General features: G+C 58.9%; 1 protein-coding gene across 2 annotated transcripts in view; it reads right to left on the bottom strand.

The window, feature by feature from the left end:
• The window catches only part of ZFAT (zinc finger and AT-hook domain containing), a 95697-nt gene extending 73039 nt beyond the window's left edge, over positions 1-22658 (bottom strand). For both annotated transcript variants that reach the window (XR_008550516.1, XM_037501491.2), the window contains exon 1: positions 22467-22658. Coding sequence is in view for 1 of the 2 variants with exons in the window: in XM_037501491.2 (XP_037357388.1) it covers positions 22467-22485 (19 nt within the window). In the remaining variant the exon portion in view is untranslated. The remainder of the gene's footprint in view (positions 1-22466) is intronic.
• Between the last annotated feature and the right edge of the window lie 312 nt (positions 22659-22970).

Here is a 22970-nt window from a genome sequence, read left to right as displayed (position 1 = left end):
CGGCCCCAGGACCCAGGCTCAGGACCGCACGCCATGGGAGCAGAAGGGCGGGGAAGCCAGGAGCCAGGTTCAGGACCTGGGAAATCCATCTTGGCGGCCCCGGGCCCAGGGTCTCTGAGGCGCCACGGGCCCTGCCAGGGTCAGCGTGGGTCAGAGCCACGGCTCACACCAGCCAACAGGCCCATGAGCTGTGCCCCTGGGTGGGCACCACTCTGCTGTCCTCGGGGTGAGCTCCCGCTGAAGACAAGCCTGTTTCAGAAGCCCAGCAGAGGGCGTGGTGTGCCTCTCAAACCCACTCTGTGAGTGCCCCAGGCCCCGGCGCACAGAGCTGTGCAGAGAGCGAGTGTAGACAGCAGAGCGGAGCGGGTGTAGACAGTATCTGCATCCCCAGATACTCAGAACTGTGGAGCCGCCAAAACAACAACAGAGAAACTATTTTCATTTTTATAGTGGGCTAATATGAAAAAAATGTATCTTATACCCCGAAATAAAATCCTAATTATGTTGTCAGCTAATTCTGATGAAGATGCTATAATTTGGATGCATTTTTAGGTCCAATTACTGTGCACTTATCCTTAACAAAAAGAATTCAGAGGCAAAATGATGTGTTCAGCACAAGGAAAATCACAGAAGTTCGGGGCTTGAGCACTCCTCTCTGTGAAGCAGCTGCCGCCTGCGAGTTTACTCTGGCCAGTCTGTGCTGGTGAAAAGGAAAATCTTAAAATAACTGCATAAGCAAGTCCCAGCTCTCCATTCTGATTTGCAAACACTCCCAGTCAAGAACAGCAGGGTCCCATCTGCCACCTCTGACTTCTGCCTGCTCGGCACCACCCTGCCCAGGGACCCAGGTCGGAATGTGGGTGCTGACCCCACTCCCCGCAGAAGGTCATGAGCTGCGATGGGGCCAGAGGTCCAGGAGGTTGGTGGGGCGCCTTCAACTCCGGGGAGTCCCTGGGAGCTGCCAGTCACAGGCTGTCTGGTGGGGGCTCTCCCACCCCCCCTCTGGCCACAGGCAACACACGTGGTCAGCTGAGCCCGCCTGCTCCCGAGGGACGCCTCCCCGAGTCTCAGGCCTCAAGTAAATGGGCAGAGGGTCCGCTCAGCCCTGAGCTCCAGGCAGCTCACGTGACCCAGCACACGGTCAAGGGCAGCCCTCCCTCTCTGCCACTGTCCACTGCAAATCCATCCCCAGGGGAGGCTGGAGGGGGTGGACATTCTGGGGCTCCTGGCCCTACACCAGCATGGCGGTCGTTGCCTTAGGCACCCCCATGCACATATATATTTTTAAAATGTTGCGGTAACTCTCTGTGGCTGGCAGGGACACAGAGCAGTACAGCTCCTGAGGGCTGCCTGGCCAGCAGACTCTCACCACACGAGCCACCGCCATGCTCCTGGCATCTGCCCGAAGGGACTGAGCGCTTCTGTCCACACAAACACGGAGCGTGCACAGCGCTTCACTCCGATCTGCCAGAACCTGACGCCTGCCTAGTGCCCGACAGTCGTGAGCGGGTGACTAAAGCTCGGGGGTCCGGACACGGGGCACTATTCAGAGCTGAAGAGGGGGTGCTCTGGAGCCACAAAGAGGCTGGGTGGACACTGCTGAGGGGAAGAGGCCCATCTGGACCAGCCGCCACTGCCCGCTCGCTTCCAGCTCTGACCTGGAAAAGGTCCAGCTGCAGAGATGGTGATGAGACCAGTGGATGTGGGTGGGGAGGGCGCGTGCCAGGCCAAGCCCAGGGGCCTGCGGGCAGGAGAGTCCTCTGCATGACACCCCGCTGGGTGAGACCCCACTGGGGCAGAGGCCACGAGGGCGCCCTGGTGTGGACCGAGGCCTAGGCTGGCAGGTCTATCCTTACAACGCCCCCACGCCGGGAGCAGCGGTGATTGCGGGCAGCTCTGCCCTGGGGGGCGGGGGACACGGGGAACCGCAGTGCTGCCCATTTTATCCTAAACCTAAAACTGCTCTAAAGAAAATTAAGTCTTAAAAAATACTAAGGATCCAGAAAGATGGAGTAAATGGACCTTCCCCTATGCTGCCTGCTGAGCACAGCTGAAAGCCCTTGTAGGGTAAATGATGCTCAGGCTTTTGTGCCGCTGGCCTCTGTGGCCATCACCTGCGGCCTGAATGCAGGAGGCGCTTGGGAGTGTGGGCGCAGGGCCCGCGGGCCTGATGGTGGACACCAGAGCGTGTGGGGCGTGCATGAGTGGGCACAGCTGAGCCTGGAGAAGGGGCATATAAGGACGGTGTCACAGAGGACGGAGCGCCACAGAGGACAAGAGGACCATGCTGCAGAGAGCAGTGGAGAGCGGCGACCAGAGGAAGAGCCCTCGAGAGTAAAGACTTGCCCAGGGCTGGGAGGCCTGCCAGCACCCTGGCCCCCGGGCCCCCCACCTGCCCTACGCCTGGTTGCCTCACTACAAATGGTGCAGGAAGATCATTCAAAGTCTGAAAAAGCCACTGAGGGCTCCAGGGCTCTCCTTGCCCGGTCTGCCCAGACACACAGAGAAACTGCCTGTGCCTTCCTGCCACTGCAGCCCTGGGAGGGGACGAATATGGCTGTGAGGGCCGGCGAGACGCCGCCAGCTGACAACCTCCAGGAGCAAGCAGTAAGCTCGGGATGCCGGGGTTTCCTTTTTTTTTTTTTAATTTATTTACTTATGCATACAAGAACTGGGGTGTAAGTCAGAAGTGCGGGAGGAGAGAGGTTTCACCAGAGACAGAGTGGGGAACAGAACAGGCAGACTGAGTGAAATACACGGCTGAGGGGAGCAACAGGCAAGACAGGAGAGGTCTGCTGGGCCATGTGGGTAGCTCCCTGGCCGGGGATCGAACTCATGCTACAGCGGCTGGCGATAGCTTGATAGCGCTGTCTTTAATCCCTGCAACACCCGGGAGGCCCCTGTCGGGTTTTCTTTTCACCTAGATGTCAGCTCTCTGGGGCGAACAGGCCAGTAAAAGGACGGCCTCCAAACACAGAAACTTCCAGACAACACCCAGCCCATGACAGTCAAGTCCCAGAGAACAGTGTGCCAGCCCAGCCCAGCCCCATTTCCATCCCATCCCGTTCCTCTCCTACCTCATCCCACCCCACCCCAGCCCAGGCCAGCCCTAAATCCATTCTGGGAAGCCTGGGCCCTGCCCCACCAGACAACTAGCCAGGCGGCCTCACTCCCTGCTGGGCTGGTATAGGTGGGCTTGCTCAGGCCTGGGACCTCACCCTCCACCACTGTGTTGTTGGAGCCACCAGAACAGTAGACGCCAGACCCCCTGCCTCGCCTAAAATGCCCAGGAGTCGAGGACAAGTCAGTCATTCCTTGTGATTTTCCATGAATCAGGAAAATCTCAGCTTAAATGAGAAAGGACACGTAGCCGACACCAACTCCAGGTGATAGGATGTTAAGATTATCTGACAGATTTTAAAGCAGCCATCACAAAAACGCCTTAACGAGCAAGTACGAACATGCTTGTAACAAATGAAAATCCTGAATGTCTCAGCAAAGAAATATAAGACACAAAAAAGGAAATCGTGAAACAGAAATGAAAATTAACAATTGAATGGGTGAGCTCCTGCAGAATGGACGGGATGCAGGATCAACGACCTTGAAGACAGGGTAAAAGCACTGACCTGAACAGCAGAGAGACCCGGAGAAAGCGAGCAGGCGCCAGGCACCCAGGATGGCGGCAAAAGCGCCAGCACCGGGAGACCCAGGGGAGGGGACAGACTTGGGACTGGAACATGACCCAGAGCAGTGACAGCTGAAAAGTCCCCAAACATGGCAGAGGACAGAAACCCACGTGCTCAAGGAGAAACTCAAAGAAACCCTCGCAGGACACACCACAGTCCAACGCTTGGCGGCTAAAGGGAAACTTGAAAGTAGCAAGGGGTGCCCGTCTGGAAGCTCGACCCGAGTGACAACAGCTCCTGGCACCAGGGGCAGGAGTGGGGCGCTGCCAACCAGTATCCGACATGAGCAAAAATGGGAAGTCCTGAGGCCCCCCCGGTGGTGCAGCAGGTTAAGCGCAGCTCTGTGAAGCTGTCCGCAGCCTCTGCAGCGGGGGTTCAATTCCTGGCCAGCCAGGAAGAAACCCACATGGCGAGGCAGGCCTCTCCTGACTCGCCCGCCTCTCCCCTCAGCAGTGTGTTTCATCAGTCTGCCTGTTCTGCTCCCCTCTCTGTATCTGGTGAATCTTCTCACCAGCCCGCGCCGCTGACCTATACCCCAGTTCTTGCATAAATAAATAAAATCTTGGGCCTCCCCAGTGGCGCAGTGGTTGAGCGCTGGGCTGCGAAGCTGCCCGCAGCCTCTGCAGCACCGGTTCGATCCCCAGCCACCAGCAAGGGTCCCACATGGCGCGCAGACCTCTCCTGCCGCCCGCTGCTCCCCTCAGCAGTGTACTTCGGTCCTTCTGCCTGCTCTGCTCCCTGCTCTGTCTCTGATGAATTCTCTCACCCTCCCGTGCTTCTGACTGTACCCAACACCTATATAAATAAATAAATAAAATCTTTAAATAAATAAATAAAATCTTTAAAAAAAAAAAACAAGGAAGTCCTGTGTGAGCCCAGGGTGCCTCGGGGAAGCGCTGACTGACCTTCCACAAGGGCCGGGCGGGAGTTGGAGAGTCCACACTCCTCGTGTCCACACTCAGGTCTGTGTCTGAGTGGGGGGCTGGTCACACACATCCATACCCGCGATCAAAGCGGTCAGAACGGAGCCCTGCCTCTGGGAACTGCGTGGCCTCAGAGCCACCAGCTGCCGGGAGGGCGCTGAGGAGGCCCTGGAGGCGGGGCCGTGGTCACAGACCCTGGGTGTGCTCGGAGCCACTACACCAAGCACCGAAAAATGATTCAAGTGGTAAACTCTGGGTCATGCAGATTTTACCAAAAACAAGGTCACCGCGGAAGAGAACCAGGTAAAGGCAGACGAGACCTCTGCTCTCTTGTGACTTCCTGTGACTCTGAGATTATTTCACAATACATCGTTTAGGAGGCACTGCGGCCAGTGAGACACCCAGGTCTGGTCTAAGCCTCGGGAAAGCGCGTGACCCTCGAGAAGAGGCGTGGGTCCTGATATGTCGTGACCCTGCCCCGTCCCAGCACCGCCCGCCGTCCCGGAGGCTCAGGAAGCAGCACGTGGCGCCCACCGAGGACCCCAGGGCTCCATCCAGGTCACCGTGCCTACCTTGGGGCCAGCGGGCAGGGCAGGCTCACAGCGCCCTCACCCATCACCGGCCCCCCATCCAGCCCAAGGCCGCCCGCCCGCCCGCCCGCAGCCACTGAGCTGCTCGATCACAGGCCGGATCAGTGTCAGACACGCTGAGGATGCACAGGCCCGAGCGTTTATCGAAACCCGCGAGAAGACAAAATGCTACGATACTCGGCGATTAAATTACTCTATTTAAAAGCTATACTTAAAAAAAAACCCCTTCCTTCCTCTCCTTGATTAGTATAAATCACCTCTCGGCTTCAGAGCCATCTATTACTTGGATTGATTAACTTTAAAGGGAGTTCAACAGCCAAAGCTGAGCTGCTATTAAATTATCTGTCTTAAGAGAAGAGCGAGCGGGTGGCAAATTCTTTCCAAGGTGCATTTCTGTTTCCTTGTTTTGCAGTCGCCCTTAAGTTATTAAATTCATAAGAGCTGGCAGCTTCCCAATAGGAGTGGAAATATTTTAGCGACATAAAGCCACATTTCTGTCACATCCAACATAATGAATAGAGCTTCATATGGTGTGGCTTAGCACAATTTAAAATACCTTTTCCTCTGTCTTCGGGAAAAGCGGTGTGGGCCCTGGCCCCTTAGTTTATTTGTTTTTTGTTTTTGTTTTGTTTTTTTAAGATTTATTTTATTTATACAAGAACCAGGGTACAGGCCAGAGGTGCGGGGGATGAGAGGATTCACCAGAGACAGAGCGGGAAACAGAACAGGCAGACTGACGAAGTACACTGCTGAGGGGAGCGGCGGGAGAGACAGGAGAGGTCTGCCGTGCCATGTGGGTTGCTCCGCAGCCGGCAGGGATCAAACCGGCACTGCAGAGGATGCGGACAGCTTCACAGCGCTGCACTCAACCGCCTGCACCACCAAGGAGGCCCCCTTAGTTTATTTGACGGAAGTTTTAACCAGCTGGGGCTACACGGCATGATCCACCGTCATCACCATCACCACCTCTCCACACTGCTGCGCCAGGAGAGGCAGCAGCAGAGAAGGAGGGAACCGCAGAGGTGGCCTCCAGGCTCCTGCGGTGATTTCACCTCCACGGATCCGCATTCCCTGAGACCTAAGGCGGAGTCCTGTGAAGGGGCGCTGATACTTTACATACTGCTAAAAGCGATTAAAATGCGCACGTAAACTAAGGCACTGCTCTGAGCCGGCCCCACCAGAGCCTCCTGGCTAGAGAGCCACACGCTGAACCCCAGCCTGTGAGTGTCCACTCCAGATTCCCGGCAGCTCAGGTCCAGTCGACCCAGAGGGCCGACGCAACCCTGGCCCGCCCCGTGATGCCCCCTCTCCTGCAGCCCCTCACTCCCCTCTGGGCTCGTCCCCCTGCCTTCCCTCAAACCCAGCTTCCAGGAGAGGGGTGAGGAGGGAAGCTGGTGTCTGGGGAGCCAGCACTTCCAAGGCCTCTCACTGTTGCTCCCAGGGCAGGACCCCCCACCTCTGTGAGAAAGGGGGAAGCGCCCCTTCCTTAGCACACAGCTCCCCCTGTCGGCAGGCAGGCGCAGCACGCTGACTGTGGGGAACAAGTCACTTCCCCGCTTGCCCAGATGGTCCCACAGACACGCTCCAGGGCTGGGGAGGCCCAGGGCCGGGTCTTGTCAGCACCGCGGGCTCCAGGCAGGGGCGGGAGCCAGGCTGTTTGCTCTTTCACGGCGGTGGAGCTTTCAGCTGCTCAGACCTCCGTGATGAGCTGTAGACGTATAACCAGGAAAAATTAAATTAAAAAAAAAGAAGAAATACTTAATGTTAGAAGTAAAGGGACAGACCGCAAGCAACACAAAGTCAGTTCTCCCTGTCACCGTGAGGAAGACGGAGATCCCCTCGCGTCGGCCGCGGACAGTCTGATGCTGCTGGGCCAAAGACGACCTGAGGCTGCGAGGGAGCCCAGGAGCCGCCGCGCCGGGAGAGCACCGCCGACACGGGGCACGGCGGTGAGGTGCACGGAGCCATCAAGCTCTGTCACCAGCGTGGACGCCCAGGCCGAGGGCGCGGGGCATGCGGGCCTTTGATCGCGGACCCTGCGCCCAGAGCCCGCGGGGCTCGCCTGTGCAAAAGCGCGCGCCTGTGCCGGAGGGGACGGAGAAAGGCCAGGGCGGCAGCACAGCAAGGGGCCGCTCCGAGACAGAGGACACCAGAGAAATACGAAGAAAGCTGGTCTGTCCCCCGATGCAGCATTAAAAGCCTGGAAAATCTACCGAAAGCTCCAAAATTATCTTTCATCTGCGAGAACTGACAATGATCCTCCCCGGCCTGCGAGGGCTGCAGAACAGGCAGGACACAGGTCACCGGGCAGAGGACACCGGGCAGGGGACAGGCATCCGGGCCGCAGGGCCCAGGGCTGGGACGGGGCGCTTCTGGCTGAAGAGTTTCTGCTTCTCTGAGGCAGCTCACGCTGCTGACCGGGTGTGGGCGCGGGGTGAGGCGCTGTCCTCCCTGGCGGTCTCGCCTGTGTGAGATTGCTAGAGAAAAATGCGTGGCCTGCAGATGACCAAAAAAAAATAAAAAAAAGAAAGAAAAGAGGAAATTGGTTTAACCAGGAACAAGCAGATGTAGGTTTAGACTCCAGGAGGAAAAGGCCTTCTTGACAAGAGTCCCAGCAACAGACACCTGGTGGGGTGGAAGCCAAGTCTTGAAACACCAGGTCCAGCGCTCCCAGGGCATCAGGAGGCCAGGTGCGCAGGGGGCACAGGTGTGCACAGGGCCCAGGTGCGCAAGGGGCACAGGTGCGCAGGGGGCCCAGGTGCACAGAGGGCCCTGGTTTAGGGGAGCCCAGGCAGGGAGAAGCACAGGAGCCTCCAGAACTGCATGCTCTAGATTCCTCGATGGGAAGGGAGGCATAAAGACCTCATGGCTCAAAGTGGCAGCCCAACCTCCTCAGGCAGTTCAGCTACAGATCAGTATTTACACCGCCTCCTCTTGTCCACACAGACCTTCACACTTCATCCTCCCCGCTGCCCTGTGAAGCAGCCAAGCAGATGGCAGCAGAAGCAGCAGCAGTAGCAGCATCAACACCTACCCACCATCACCACCACCACCGCCCACCATCACCACACCCACCACCATCACCACCACCCACCACCATCACCACCACCCACCACCATCACCACCAGTGTACATCTCTGAGCTGGAGCTCAGAGAATTTAGCGAGTCGCAGGAGCCCCTAGTCAGATAAATGACAACGTCGAACCGTGACCGAGATCCCCCAAGCTGACCAGCACACCCGCCCGCCCACCCGGCGGCCAGCGCACTGTGCCCGGGCAGGCAGGTGGCTGTGAGGAGCACAAGCCTCCGCTCCCAAGTCATAGCCACTGTCATGGCCAGGGAGACCCTTCGAAAGATTAATCACAACTAGGAAGAGTAGCTCCAGCAGAGGCGGGGCTCTGCTCGCCTGTCTGTTAAACTTGGTTACAGGTCACCCCAGGGAGCAGTAAGCTGGAAGGGGACATGGCCAGATGTGGGTGCTACCAACTCGCCCGGGCTACACACTTAACAAGCATGCCCACCACATGGCTTGGCAACAGGCTCAGGAAACAGGACCACCACATATGGGGCAGATTTTTTTTGCCAAAAAAAAAAATGAAAAGAGAACACAGAAATCATGGGGCCTTAATTCACATATGTGTGCGAGCAGCACCCTCTGGTGGCCCATCAGGGCGCTACACCTTCCGCTGCGGAAACGGACCCGACGTAGCCAAGACGTGTGGAGCGAGGCTTGTCGCTGACGCTGACCCAGACAGCCTCACCTGCTGCCCCAGCCCCTTAACCTGAGTGGGCTGGGCCCGGGGAGAGGGCTGGGATGTCACCTTGCAGGCAGCACAGCCGCACCCTCCAGAGGGGCGAGTCCTACACAAGGCTCGCGGCAGCCTGGCGCAGCCAGGGCCCGGCCTCCCGCACCACACCGGCTGGCCCGCAAGGCTGGCCCGCAGAAAAGGCACAGCTGGGCTCGCGTGAGAGCGGGGGCGGGCCGGGGGCTGCCGGGGTGTGCAGCTCTGCTGGGCGAAGCCGTGGACTTTGCCTGGGGACATCCTGCGGTCACTTCTTCTACACGCACTTTCCTACAGGTATGCTGCGTATCAATTTAAAATGTTGAAGGAAAAGGTGTGGGGCAAAGTAGACTGTTGCACGAGGAATCTCTCCGGTGGAAAGACACGGCGGGGTGAGAGAACAGCAGCCCCGATGCCCACACCTGGTGACACCGCCCTGCCGGCCGTGGGCCTCTCCAGCTCACGCTTCCTGGCCTGGGCAGGCGGCCGGCGGCCCTGTCCTTCGTGAAGGAGACCAGGCCTCAGGTTCTAGCTCGCTCCCGGCCTGCAGCACCAGGGGTGCTGGGCAGGCCTCTGAGCCTCGTTAGATGTTTTCCCAGGGGAAAGATGAGCCGCACAAATTAGAACTGGCCTTGGAAGCTTCAAGCCTCATCCAGGGGCTAAGCACGGAGACACACAGCCACCTGGACAGACCGACGCCAGAGATACACAGCACCTGAGCAAAGCGAGGCCCCCACCCGGCCCCCACCCAGCCCACACAGATCATCTGCAGGTCCCGGGGCCCAGCGGGCTGGTGTCCAGTCAATACACACCCGAATTTCTGGCAATATTATCACGCGTCTCCAAAAAAGCGATCAGCACACCGACCTGGACAGCTCACGAAGTTAACACTGTTATTAAAGGCGGGGAGAAATCCTGCCGCGTTCCCTGGCTGGAAGTGGGATTAACAAAATAAAATGAGAAACCTCAGCAGCCCGGATGACTAAGCCTGGGTCAGCAGCAGCGTGGGGAGCCAGGGCCCCTCTCCCTGGGGTGCGCCCAGCCGGGGTGCACTCACACTTGCACAACTGGGGCCACAGGGCTCCTCTCCTTAGGAAGCAGCACAAACACTTTTATGTAGAAAAACATCCCCCCACCTGCAAGGGGTGGGGAGTCAGAGGATGTGGGGAGCCGCCAGTGCAGCCACATCTCTGGCATCATCTGCGTTTTCAAACCTAAGTGTATACACCCACCCACCCTCAACCCGCCCCCAATTTCAGAGTGTACTGGAGGGCAGCGAAGCCTGAGCAGCGGGCTCTGCCTTGAGTTTCCGGCGAGGTGGGGCCTTTCTTCTCAGCCTTGAGGTGGCAGCACTGGGCCCGAAGCACCTCGCAGGGCTGGAGCGCCCATTTCTGCCTGAACTGCGGGTGCAGAGGCGGAAAGGGAGGCCACCCAAGCCTGCTGGCCTGCAAGGATGAGGACGGCACACGGGGCTTTCGGGAAGGCTTCCAGATGCTGGCAGGCCCTGGTGCAGGGCTGAGCAGGGGTCTATTCGGTCCACCAGGTGGCTGGTCAGACACAGGGACCCTATGTCCCCCATCCTCCTGCCGTCCCGCCATCCTACCACTGGTGTTACCTGATACAGACCCAGGATGGTGGTCCTACGTGCACACACGCACATGTGTGCACACGTGTCTGCATGCACACAAAAGCAGACACAACGAACAGCACACCTGTGTGCATCCACATGAGCACACTCATGAACATGTGTGTGCATCTATAATCAGGTCTGTGATACACGGTGCCTGTGAGCACACACGCACAACTACATGCACAAGACACAGCATGCATGTACCACCAATGCACATGTACCAAAGGCACATGTACCCACCAATGCACACAAAACAAGGTACGTGAGTACACACACGTATGTATATATATGCAAATGTGACATGACAGTGTGTGGGGGTTCGATGTATGTGCATGTCTGTGCACGTGGGTACATGATAGGTGAATGTGTGCGCTACAACATGTGTGCACACGTGCACGCACAAGCACACACACGACACATACAAACACACTCACTTTTCCCAGGGGAAGAAAGGCCCTAGCCAATTGGAATGCTTTTGGGGGAGGCTATGACACCCCAGCATCAATGATGACAGCGAGCAGAAACCGGGGCTCCAGATCCCTAGGACTGAGAGGCGTCACCAGGAAGCTCAGAAGAGAGGTGGGGAAATGCAGGAAGAAGGTAAATGAGCCAGAACTATGGCCCTGCCTGGGGGGCTGTGGGGAGGCCTGGGCGGTGGGAGTTCGGGACTCAGTTCACACTAGAGTAAAAAAGTGGCTCGGGGGCCCATCACCCACTTCACTACCAAAGCCCAGCCGCGCGTCCTCTCCACCAGGGGCTCAGGCGGGCACCGGTTCTCCCGGGCAGCATCCTGCAGCCCTCCTGAGGAGGAAGGGCTGGCCACCAGCCAGGGCTCCAGGCAGCCTCCACCCACCAGCCTTCCTGCCATCCTCTGCCCCTAGGTGGTCTGAGGGTCGTCCAGTGGGGAGGCCGCCTGCCCTTGTCCCCACTGCACCGTGGGGGAACATTGCAGCACACGAGGGCCCTCACCCTCATGGAGGAAAACACGGGCCCTGGAGACGCTGGGACGGCCCCCCTCCTGCCCACAGAGCGGTGTTTAAATTCAACACCCAGGGGCTGGTGCTGAGCAGGGGCGGCGGAGAGGAGCAGCGGAAGGAACACACGGCGTGTTCCAGCCCTGGGCCGCATCCTGGTAGAACAGGCTGCAGACAGACTGCGGACAGGGTTTCTGCACCCACGTTGCTCCGGTGGGGTGCTGGGATGGGCGCCAGCAATGGCAGGGGGTCCCTGCTCATGGGACCCTTTGCAGAGGTAACCCCTGGGAGGGACAGCCAGAGATGCCCTCAGCTCAGAGGCCCAAGACCCCAGCGAGGCCACGCTGCCCACCAGACATGGCTCCGCTGGGGTGAGTGCTAATTATCTGGTACCCACATTAAAACAAAACAAGTACAGGGCCTCCCTGGTGGCATAAGGGGTTGAGACACAACCTATGAAGCTCTCCGCAGCCACTGCAGCATGAGTTCGATCCCCGGCCAGGGAGCTACCCACATGGCGCAGCAGACCTCTCCTGTCTCCCCGCTGCTCCCCTCAGCAGTGGATTACAGTAGCTCTGCCTGTTCTGCTCCCCATTCTGTCTCTGGTGAATCCTCTCACCCCCACACCTCTGGCCTGTACCCCAGTTCTTGTATGCATAAATAAATAAAAAAAAAAGTACAATAAATTTTACAAACAGCACAGCCGAAGGCTATGGCGAAACCTTACTCCATTTTTAAACAATCAATGAGGAGCGTCACCCTTTTCTTTGGATCTTTCGTCCCTTGACCCCTGTGTGCACCAGACTCGGCGCCAGCACCCACAGAGCACGTGGCGAGGCCTGCAGACTCCTGACCTCCACCACCCACCGTACCCCCCCAAGATACGGACATCAGGAAACCGAGGGCCAGGGGCCCAGAGTCCCCACTGCCGGCACTGTGGCAGCCAGGGGTGTTTTCATTGATTAAGGTCGCAGGTTTCACAGCCACGGTCTGCTCAGGGCGCCTGCGGCCAGTGTCACAGGGATAAAGTGAAATACCAGCCTGTGTAAAACCCCAGTAAAACCCCAGTGTGCGCCCTGGACTGCCTATGGAAGCCTGAGCTGGTCTCAGTCATACCGTGTTCTTAAAATGTTATGCCCGGGGAAAGACCTGTCCTTTAATATGCAAAGGTGTCAAGGGTCTTTGCAAAGTCGGGAACAGAGCTCTAGTGTAAGCAGGGAGAACGGGGCAGCGAAGTCCCCACCTCCCACCCCTCGCCAGCCACCCACACCCGCCCAGAAAATGCCCTGGCCCATCCTTCCTGCAGACTAAGACGTGAAGAAGTGCCACGTGTGGTTCCCAGACACCCAGGTCGTTCCGTTTTGTTAAGGAAAGAGAAGTACGTCTATTTTCAACTTATCTTCCTTCGTCTCATAATTCAGCACTTCCCCGGGGCCTGACGCGTGCCGCACAGGACACTGAGTGCGCTGGAAGAGTGACACGCGGCCCCCCCTGCAGGCACGAGCGCGGGAGTGCGGGCTGTTCATGCAAACGACCTGAAGCGACTGTGGGCTTATCTGCGGCCCAGGTCCGTAGACTCTGGCCCGGGGAGGGCGGGTGCCGAGCCCAGGGTCCCGCAGTCCAGCCCGACCTGCCCTCGCATTCCCGGGTTAGTCTGGGCGCTACTCTGCTTACAGGGCTGGCAACTTCCCCAGCTCGGGCGACCTGCCCTCCTCCCTGCGGCCTCAGGGTGACCCTGGCAAGGCAGCTTCTCCCTGGCCTCCTCCGGGTCTCTCAGCCCAGGGCCAGCGGCCAGCAGGGTCTCCAGGGGGGCCAGCAGCAGGGCCACGCGCCTGCCCCTAGGGGGCGACAACGTGCAGGGGCGAGATGGGGAGCTTGCAAGGGGTCACTAGGCGGCCGCGGGAGGGCTAGGGCCACCCCACTGTCTTCCATTCAGAGCCTCCTTCTTCAAGTCTCAGCTCCAGCCTCACCCTGGGAAGGGCTCGCTTAGGCCCCCTTGACGGGCAGTGCGCCCTGGCCCTGCCCTGCTGGCCCTCCCCTGCTGGCCTGGGCAGCGATGAGCACAAGCTGCAATCATGAATTTAGTGGTGTGTTTACTTAGCCTCTGTCCCCCCTAATAGGCTGCAAGCTCCAAAAATATCACTCGCACTTAATTCAAAATAGTTAAAAGCTTACAAAGGTCAGTGTTAAAGGTTAATAAAGATATTTACTCATGAACAGAGCAACGCTGCATGCCCCTTGCCCGATGACTAGACCTTCCCAAAGAGCTCTCCTAGGGAGGCCCGAGAGCAAGGTCACCCCACGACGAGGCTGTCTGTGCTGGGGAGGGGGGGCTCCTGGGGCAGCCCATCGGCCCCGGCTGGGGGAGGCCAAGGAACCCCTCCAACTCCTAGGCACCCCGCTCTGCGATTAAAGTGGGGATAAAGGCAGAAGGGTGAGGGCAAGAGGGGACCCCAGGGCGGAGGAAGGAGGGACATGGGGAGAGGCAGGCAGGCAACCCCCGCCCTGTCCCAGGACCACCGCCCCATCGAGAACTTACTCCTCCAGGCTCCTCCTCTGCTCCTCCCTGTGCCCATGCCCCGCCCCCCCCCCCAAAAAATAGCGAGATTCAGTCCTTCCACGAAATGCAAGAAATATACTTACCCCACAATTCTCATACTTTTAAAAGTGGGGGGGAAGGAGGCCCACCATGGAAGGAAACCTAAACCAAACAGCACAGAAACTGAACTGAGCCCGCCCCCCGCCCCACACCCTGGTACCAGGAGGTGTTGACTCCAGGGCTGAACCATGATCCACCTGCCAGGGAGGGCAGCCCCAAGCAGGGGGTTTAAAGGGCCAGGCAGGGGGGCGGTGAGCTCGCTCTCCCTGGGCGCAGCCTATGCCGAGCGTGACTGGCGGTGAGTGTCCCGACAGGAGGCTGCAGCCAGGGGCCCGCGGCCACCACCAGCAGAGTCACCGAATGGTTGATGTGGGGGGCAGAGGAGGCTTCATTTCCATCTGGAGGCCTCAGGGGGCCAGCTGGAGACCAGGGGCCGGCGTCTGACTCCCACCCAGTGCATTTTATTTATTTTTTTAAAGATTTATTTATGCATGCACACAAGAACTGGGGTACAGGCCAGAGGTGCGGGTCTGGTCTGCTGCTCCCCTCAGCAGTATCTTTCATTCTACCCAATGCATTTCAAAGCAGCACCATCCCACTGCTGTCCCGCCCCAGGCCCCAGGCCCCAGAGAGTGAGATCTAATCTAATCAGAGACAAGGGGTGGCAATTCTGACACACGTCCAGTATATTCTGGGCCTGAGAAAGCAGGTGGCTGGATGGCGAGCAGCAGTTTTCTCCTGTCCGAGGAGGGATCGGCGTGGACCGGGACGGGGGTGGGACCTGCGCGCTAGGGCTGACGCGGGAGAGACCAGAGGAGACCAACGCTCTCCAGGATGAAAACAGAACCAGCCGTGGTGTGTGGGCAGCACCGTGCCCGTTGCGCCTGCCTCCTGGGGTCGTGGGGAGGCCAAGAGCCCTCCTGGATCCCTGAGCCTGACTCAGGCTCCACCCGAATCCCTCTGCTTCCTGGAGCCACTGGGCCTGGTGCCTCCGGCTGGAACCACGAAGGGTCAAGGGAGCCCTCAGGCCACCCTCACCTGCCCCAGCAGGACTCTTCTCCCCCCCACCGGACAAGCCCTCTGGGAGCCTCCCGTGGTCCAGGGCAGTACCCCCCTGCCTACCCTTAGCGCTGCCCCGCCCCGACACCAAATCCCCGGGGCGCTCCGAATGCCTGACAGCCTCCCGCCCCTCTGCTCAGTCCCCACCACCCACCACTGACCCCTCCAGCCATCAGGTGGCCCTTCCCACCTGGCCTCCCAGCAGGGAGTCGAGACAGAAAATTCAAAGGAAAACCTCAGTACGCTTCCCTGGTAACTCTGTTTTCTTCTAAAAATGAAGCAGAGGCGGAGGACGGGGAGGTGGGGACCAGAAACAAAGACAGCAGGACTGGAGCCTCCTCCTGAACTGCCACCCGGGCCCCAGGGCCCTGCCCCACCGCCCAGAGCCCCGAGCCGCGGCTCCCAACACCGTGCTGCAGACACCAGGCCAGGGAAAGGCAGGTGCACGCCCAGACTGCAGAGCCCAGCTCCAGGAGGGTGAGGGCACACCCCGGTGGACAAAGGGCTCAACCCCCCACACAAAATGTGTCTGCGACCTAGAGGAAGCCATCAGCCCCGGCACACAGGGGTCACGCTCCCAAACACCCCATCCTGTTCCTGCTGTGCCCCCTCAAAGGTCAGGCACAACTTGGTGGGCTTGGTGGAAATGAGCCTGCGTGGATGTGAGCTGAGCTGCCGCCTCTGGCAGAGGGGCCCCGGGAAGCTGGCCCCCGGGAGCCAAGGCACGCAGCAGCCGAGAGTGGCGGTCCTGAGCACTGGGGAGGCAGGGATTTCCAGGACCGTGTCTGGCTGAGGCCTGGGCTTAGGCTAAGCATGGGCTTGTTTAGGGTGCCCCCCAGGCACCCCAGGAACTCTTCCCTGCACCCCCACACCAGGGCACGCATGCCGACTTGGAAGAGACAGGCTGCTCCCATCCTACAGGAGCAGCAGCTGGGGCTCAAAGAAATCACAACCACCAACACCTGCTGGGGCCAAAATTCAGAGCCAGGCCTCTTAACCCCAAAGCCGGTGAATTTTGGGGGCGCACATTTCCAGGGGGGGCCACACACACCCAACCCAGGTGAGGCAGAGGCAGCTTGGATGGGCTGGCAGGGGCTACCCCCCGGTGGGGCTCCTACATGTGTCCAGCCCTTGACCTCCACCCGCTGGGCAAATCACTGTCCTGACAGTCCTGAGCCCCGGGCCCCACTCTTCTGGCCCTTCTGCCCTGCAAAGCCGGCCCTGCCAGGGCCCTCAAATAATCCCCTGAGCTCAAGCACGTGCACACAGCCAGGCAGCCATCCCCACAAGCCACACACAGGACGTGCCCCAGAGCCGCCGTCCATCACGCCTGCCCCTGCTGGCTCCTGCTAAGCCCTGACTTGTTCTCTGCCCCGGCCACATAGTCACAAGACACATACACGAGAACTATATCCAGACGACAATTAAAATTCCTCCAGCCCAACAGTTAAGGAGACAAGCAGCCCACTGTTTAAAGCAGACAAGTGACTGGGACGTTTCTCCAGAGGTCAGTGCAATGGGTGAGTAAGCACACGGAAAAGCACCACCACTGGCCGTCAGGGAAATGGCAGACAGGCCACAGCACACCCTTTGGAGCAGACAAAAGGAACAAGACCGACAACAACAAATACAGGATGGGGTGAGTGGAGTCGCCTCCACTGCTGGGGTGGCACAACCACTCTGAAGAACATTCTGGAAGTTTCTTAAGAAGTGAGGCGTCCCTCTACCCCAAGGCCCGAGAGAGGCCAATCTAATTCTCCAGACAGCCTCCCGAGAGTGCTCACCATGGCTTTATTCACAATCACCAAAAACTGGACAGACTCGGGCTTCCGCGCCAACCCCACCACGGCGCAGGCAGACGGTGGAACACCAGTGAGCGGCAGGAGAAGTTCACAAACTTTGTGTGGCGGGGAAGAAGTCCGACACAATACAAAGTTCACAAGAGGCCAAACTAATCTTTGGTGACAGAATTCGGGGTAAGGCAGCGATGGGGTAGGATGAGGCAAGAGAGAATGTTCTGGAATGAGGAGAAAGTTCTCTATGTGTTACAAGTGCGGATCATCTGGGTGGTAAAAATGCACACCTGAGGTCTGTGCATTTCCCGGCACATAAAGAAGAGACACACGTGCTCTCCCACGTCCACCAACAGCGACACCCACAATCACGAAGAGCTGGAAACCACCCACGTGCCGGGCACTGATGAATGGGCGAGGGCAATGCAGATACCCGGTGGGACACTCCTCGGCTACAAAAAAGATGAGGTCGCGCCATTTGCAACAGCATGGATGGACCTACAAGGGCTTATGTGTAGTGAAACAAGGCAGAGAAGACAGACACTGCGCGATTTCACGCATGCGGTACACAGAGAGGACAAACAGATGAAGTAACGGAATAAGAACAACCCTCTGGACTATGAGACTAACTAGTGGTGACCAGAAGGGAGGGGAGGGCGTGGACACGGGACCAAAGGGACGGTGGCGCAATGCAGGACGATCTGGGCTTCCAGCAGGGATCTCCCCGGAACGGACATTTATTATTTACTCTCGGCATGAACACCTGAAACGTATTGAATGTTCTAATGCAACGTTACTTCAATTGAAAAATAAAATACAGCCACGCAGACACACAAAAACCACCGTCAGGCAGTTGATGAGGGCAGGCCGGCTGGCCTCGCTGTGCTTCCACCCTCAAAGTGCTCATCATCAGGTGCCAATGGCACCCCACTGTTCAAAAGCGCCTCCCTCACAGACCTCCCGCACCCCCGCCAGCCGCAGCACCCGCCAGCCTCCCGAGCACGCTGGAGTGGGGGTGGTCACACCTGGGCATGGGGCGCAAGGGCTCCAGCTCAGGCGCCGCCTCCCCAGGAAGCTGCAAGAATCCGAGGTGCAGCAGGCACAGCCGCCGCAGCCCCACCCCAGGCCTGACTCCACCACAGCCCCTGGCACCTTCTCCTGAAGGACCCTGTTTTCCCCTGCGGGGAGTGCAGGGCGTCTCAGGACGGAACAGGTATCGTATCGCATTCACGCCACCCTCCTGGCTCCTGGCACAAAGCCTGGACCCCACATTTGGGTAAACTGGGAAAGCGGTGGCGGGAGAGAAGAGCAGCAGGCAGCTGCAGGGAGGAGGGGGCTGATAAGGAGTAAAAGGGGGTGGCGGTGGTCCCAAGACAGGGAGGTGGGAGAGTTTCTGACACAACGTGGACGCATCTTAGGGCTCCACAAGAGCCTGGGCTGAGCAGATGCCGAGCCCTCCCAATGCCAGGGCACCCCCACTTTCCAGGATGCTCCCCCCAAGCCCTCCCAGCCCCTTGGCTCCAGGGCCCTGGCCCTGCCCCTCCCCGGGCCCCCAGCCAGGCCCCCTACTGGCAGCAGGACCCTACCCAGGAGTCCTGCCCCGGCCCAGAGCCTGTGCAAAGGTGCAGATCTCAGGCTGCGTGATTGAAAGGAGCAAAGCAAAGGCTGCGACCTGATTTTAAACCCCTGCTTTTAGATCTTGCTAGAAGCAACTCAATTATCTATATAGTTAATGTTCCACTAAAAAAACCCAAAAATGAAACTTCGGACCCGTTTGGGTGCTTCATTCCCAGATATCTTTTTTTTCCTTTAAAAAATTCATCAAAGTCCATCCCTCCTTCCCAGACATAAAGGGCGTCAGGCAGCAAGGAGAGACAGGGTCCTGCTGCGGAGCGGAGACACTGCTCCGCCTGCGGCTTCGTCATTTGTTTAGTTAGTTATTTCCTCACATCACTGTTAATTCTTGAACAGTATCTGATCCCTCCCCTCAGGTGCAGCTCCCCGGTTCTCCACCACCACAGCCCCTCTGTGCTCTTCCACCTCCTCTCCTGCTGCCTCAGCTGTTCCCTCAGCCTGCAAGTGTTGTCTTTCCTGTCTCTCTGATTTCTTCTCTTTTTAAAGATTTATGTATTTATGCAGACAAGAGCTGGGGTACAGGCCGGAGGAGGTGCGGGGCGAGAGGATTCCCCAGAGACAGAGCGGGGAGCAGGACAGGCAGACTGACTGAAGGACACCGCTGAGGGGAGCAGTGGGCGGCAGGAGAGGTCTGCGCGCCATGGGGGTCAGGCCCACAGGGCCACCAGCATCCTGGATGCAGGCGCGCGGGCCGTGGGCTCCTCGGGCCGGCGGAGGTCTCAGGTCTGGAACTGCCCGGGAGCTCCCAGCCCTTTACAGCTGACGCCCGCCCTGGAGGAATTCCCAGGACGGTGAAAGCTGAACAGGATCCACAGCTCAGAACAGAGAGAAAAGTGAACTCCAGGCTCTGACCCGCCCTCAGAGTGAAATCAGCCCGTCGGGCTGGGCGGCCTGTGCGGCAGCAAGCGGGAAACTACAAAAGGAAACGCAATTAAGAGGCGTCTTTAACACACCTAATTCCTCACTGCCGTTGCCCTGGGAGGAACGTGAACTCCGCTCGGGCCGCGCAGTCTTTGAAAAGTCGTGCTGTAAGTTTTAAGGCAAGAGAAGAAACGGGGAGCCTTTCAGGAGTAGAGGAGGACCCCGCAGAGCAGGGAGCCAGGGGGGCGTCGCGGGGAGGAGTTCACCTTCCCGGAGTTGGCCCTTCTAGACCGTCTGCTTCGGGATCTCACGGCCTGTCCTCGAGCAACCCCAAACCGAACAACTCATCGGGAAACGAGCTGGCCGGGAGTTGACGGTCATACACTTAAAAACAATCTTGTCTCCTTGTTCACACCTGGAAGCTGAAGCAACCCCAGATGCCCGAGCTTTTTAAAATCTGCTCGGCAAACCCCAGGGGAGGAGGGGCGGGCACACATGCTGGATCAGCAGTGGCAGAATGGCCAAGGCAGCCAGAAGGCATTATTTTATTTGATATTATAATCTAAGGATCGTTATTTTTCAAAAGCATATCCAACGTCTAGCAGGGTCCCTGAGCCCCCACTGGGCTGGGTCCATCAACGAGAGGGGGAGAAGGCCAGGGCGGGATCAAGGCCCGACCACCTCACCACCCCGCCGGCAGGGCAGGCTGGCACGGGAAGCCTTGCTTTTCAACTGCACGGGGCAAATGCCTTGGGCTAGGGGTGAGGAGGCCTGGGCAGGGAGCCTCTGACTCCAGCTCCTTTGAGAGCTGAAGTGCAGGCTCAGAGAGCGAACTGGAAGGCGGCAGAGAGGGTCAGTGGGCTCACTCATTCCTCCATCCAATATACGCTGAGGTCCAACTGTTGTAGAGTAACCCCGATACAAAACGGGGTGCCTGACCGTGGGTCCTCACCCGCGCGCTTGAAAGGACTTATCCATGCTCTACTGCAGGCACACGCGAAAGGTTCCTAAAAGGTTTACTGACAAGGGAAGGGGAAATGAGGAAATGTACAGCTCAGGGAGAAAAGTGGGAGACAAAGTTTTAAATGAGTCTTACCCGACCCACCGATCAGGAATCCCAAAATGGCACTGAGAGCTGCCGCCAGCCAGGAGCGGTGAAGCCAGGAGGCGAGCGACAGCGAGCCCCCCAAGGCCCACGTGTTTGGTTTTTTACACCCAACCTGGCTGCCCAACTCCACCCTCAGGTCCCAGCCACCCTCCCTTTGGTGGTGATGGGATGCGTCTTTCCCAGAGTCTTGATGGCTTTAGTCTGGAGTGGGGGTGGGGTCAACAAAGCCTGTATGGGATTAACTCAGGACAGCCTTTCCCCCTAACACTACCGAGGGGCTGAGCACTCAGCTAGTGCAAGTTCAAGAAGAGTTTGGATTTCAGCCCAAGTTAGAGTTGATTTTTAAGCCCCGCCTCTGCTGTTTTAAACCTGTATGAAGTTGACCTGTCTGAACATTTTGTTCCTCAGCAGCAAATGACATGAAGTAGAGTTGGTGGGAGAAGTGAGCAGCAAAAGCAGATCCCTGCCCCCATGGCAGTTACCGTTAATTGCATGCGAAGGACCTCCAAGATCAAGGGTAATGCCCTTGGACTGGGTGGTCCGTGGAAGGCCCATCACTGCATTCATCCAGTCAGCCCAGAAGCCACAGAGGGCTGCCTGGAGGAAGCAGCATCAGCTGGGGACCTGCAGACGGAGGGTGTGACATACTGTCAATATTCTAGAAATCACACTTCTCTGGCCCAGCAGGCAGGAAAGCAAAGCCACTGTCTGTGGGTGGAGACTCCCACTGCGGTCCAAGGGTGAGAGAAAGATTGAACACCACGTGCCCAGCCTTCCACTCAACTCCGGCATTGCCTTTCTCTGCACACAGGTGGCGTCCACTTACCTTCAGGTCAAAATATCTTAGGAAGCAAAAAGATCTAAACTCATAGACAGAAAACAGAAGCCTGGGCCTCCCTGGTGCATAGGGGTTAAAGTCCCAGAGCGATCAAGTTATGGGCAGCCGCTGCGGCCTGAGCTCCATCCTGGCCAGGGAGCTACCCACATGGTGCAGCAGACCTCTCCTGTCTCCCCGCTGCTCCCCTCAGCAGTGGATTTCAGTGGGTCCACCTGTTCTGCTCCCCACTCTGTCTCTGGTGAATCCTCTCACCCCTCGCACCTCTGGCCTGCACCCCAGTTCTTTATGCATAAATAAAAATTAGAAAGAATAATAATGATAAAAAACCAGACGCCCACACCACGCCCCTGCAGCTTGATTACCTCGCTGATTACCCTGCTGACATCACCGTCCCAGCTCAAACCTGAGGGCTGGAAAAGGTCAAATTCTCACCTTGATATTCTAAAAACCCTCTGTCTAATTACCATTGAGGCTTCATTCCCAGGGTCTAGAGTGAATTGGAACCCTCCCCACCGGCAACAACGCTAACCCCGCGGGACACAGAGACCTTCCCGCACACACCCCGGCGCAGGGCGTGGGTCTGACAATTAGGGGGCCCGGCCTCTGACACGGAGGCAACGGAGACCAGGCGGCGTCGGGATTCGAACCTGCGGCCCTCTGTGCCGCCCGGCGGTCGCGCCCCCAGCCCCGCCCGTTGCCCAGGAAACGGGTCGCGCAGGCGCGCACGTGCTGCTTCCCGCCGCCCGCCCGGCCGCCAGCGTCCTAGCGCTTTTTTTTTTTTTTAAATAAAACCCCAAGGCGGCGGGATACGGCAGAGGCCGACGTGAGCCGCAGGACGCCGCTACGTTCGCTCTCCGCCCCGGCCGCGGATCCTTCCGCCGCCCGGAGGCCGCGCGCTGCGTCCGACTCCCAGCGCCAAACGGCTTCCCGCACGCCGCGCTGCGCCCCACCCCCACCTCGTCCCCACCCCAACCCCCCGACCGCTCACCTGCCGCCCGCGTCTCCATAGCAACGCCCCCGCCGCCGAGGAAAAAAAAGCCTCGGGCTCTTCCGGGCCCCCTCCCGCGCCGCCGGAGAAGGCGGGGTGCCCCGCTGATGCTCCGCTTTTAATTTTTTTTTTTTTAAGAAAAGAGCCGGCGAGGTTCTGGCGAATCTGCGGCATCCAACATGGCGGATGGAGTCTTCGCCCTCCTCTTCCCGGGGCGCCGCCGCGGCGCAGCGCACGTCATCCGCCCGGGCCCGCCCCGGCCCCCGCCCCGGCGGCACTGCGCATGCCCGGAAGCGCCGCGCCTCGCGCCCCGGCTGGGCGGGTGCTCGGGCCCGGGGGCGGCCCGGCCGGCGCGTCTCGGCCCCGCGGGAGGGCGGGAGGAGGCCGGGGCTCGAGACCCACGTCCGCCCTTTGCCGAAGTCCGGGCCGGCGGCCTCACTTCCTTGGGGTCGGCCGGGGCGCCAGCCTGCGGGGAGGGCCCCGCCGCCCGCGCGCACCTGGGAC

This window comes from Talpa occidentalis, unplaced genomic scaffold (assembly GCF_014898055.3).
Source record: "Talpa occidentalis isolate TD23 unplaced genomic scaffold, MPIMG_talOcc4v2.1, whole genome shotgun sequence".
In the NCBI taxonomy this organism is placed as follows: domain Eukaryota; kingdom Metazoa; phylum Chordata; class Mammalia; order Eulipotyphla; family Talpidae; genus Talpa; species Talpa occidentalis.
This window is presented reverse-complemented; position numbering and strand designations above follow the sequence as displayed.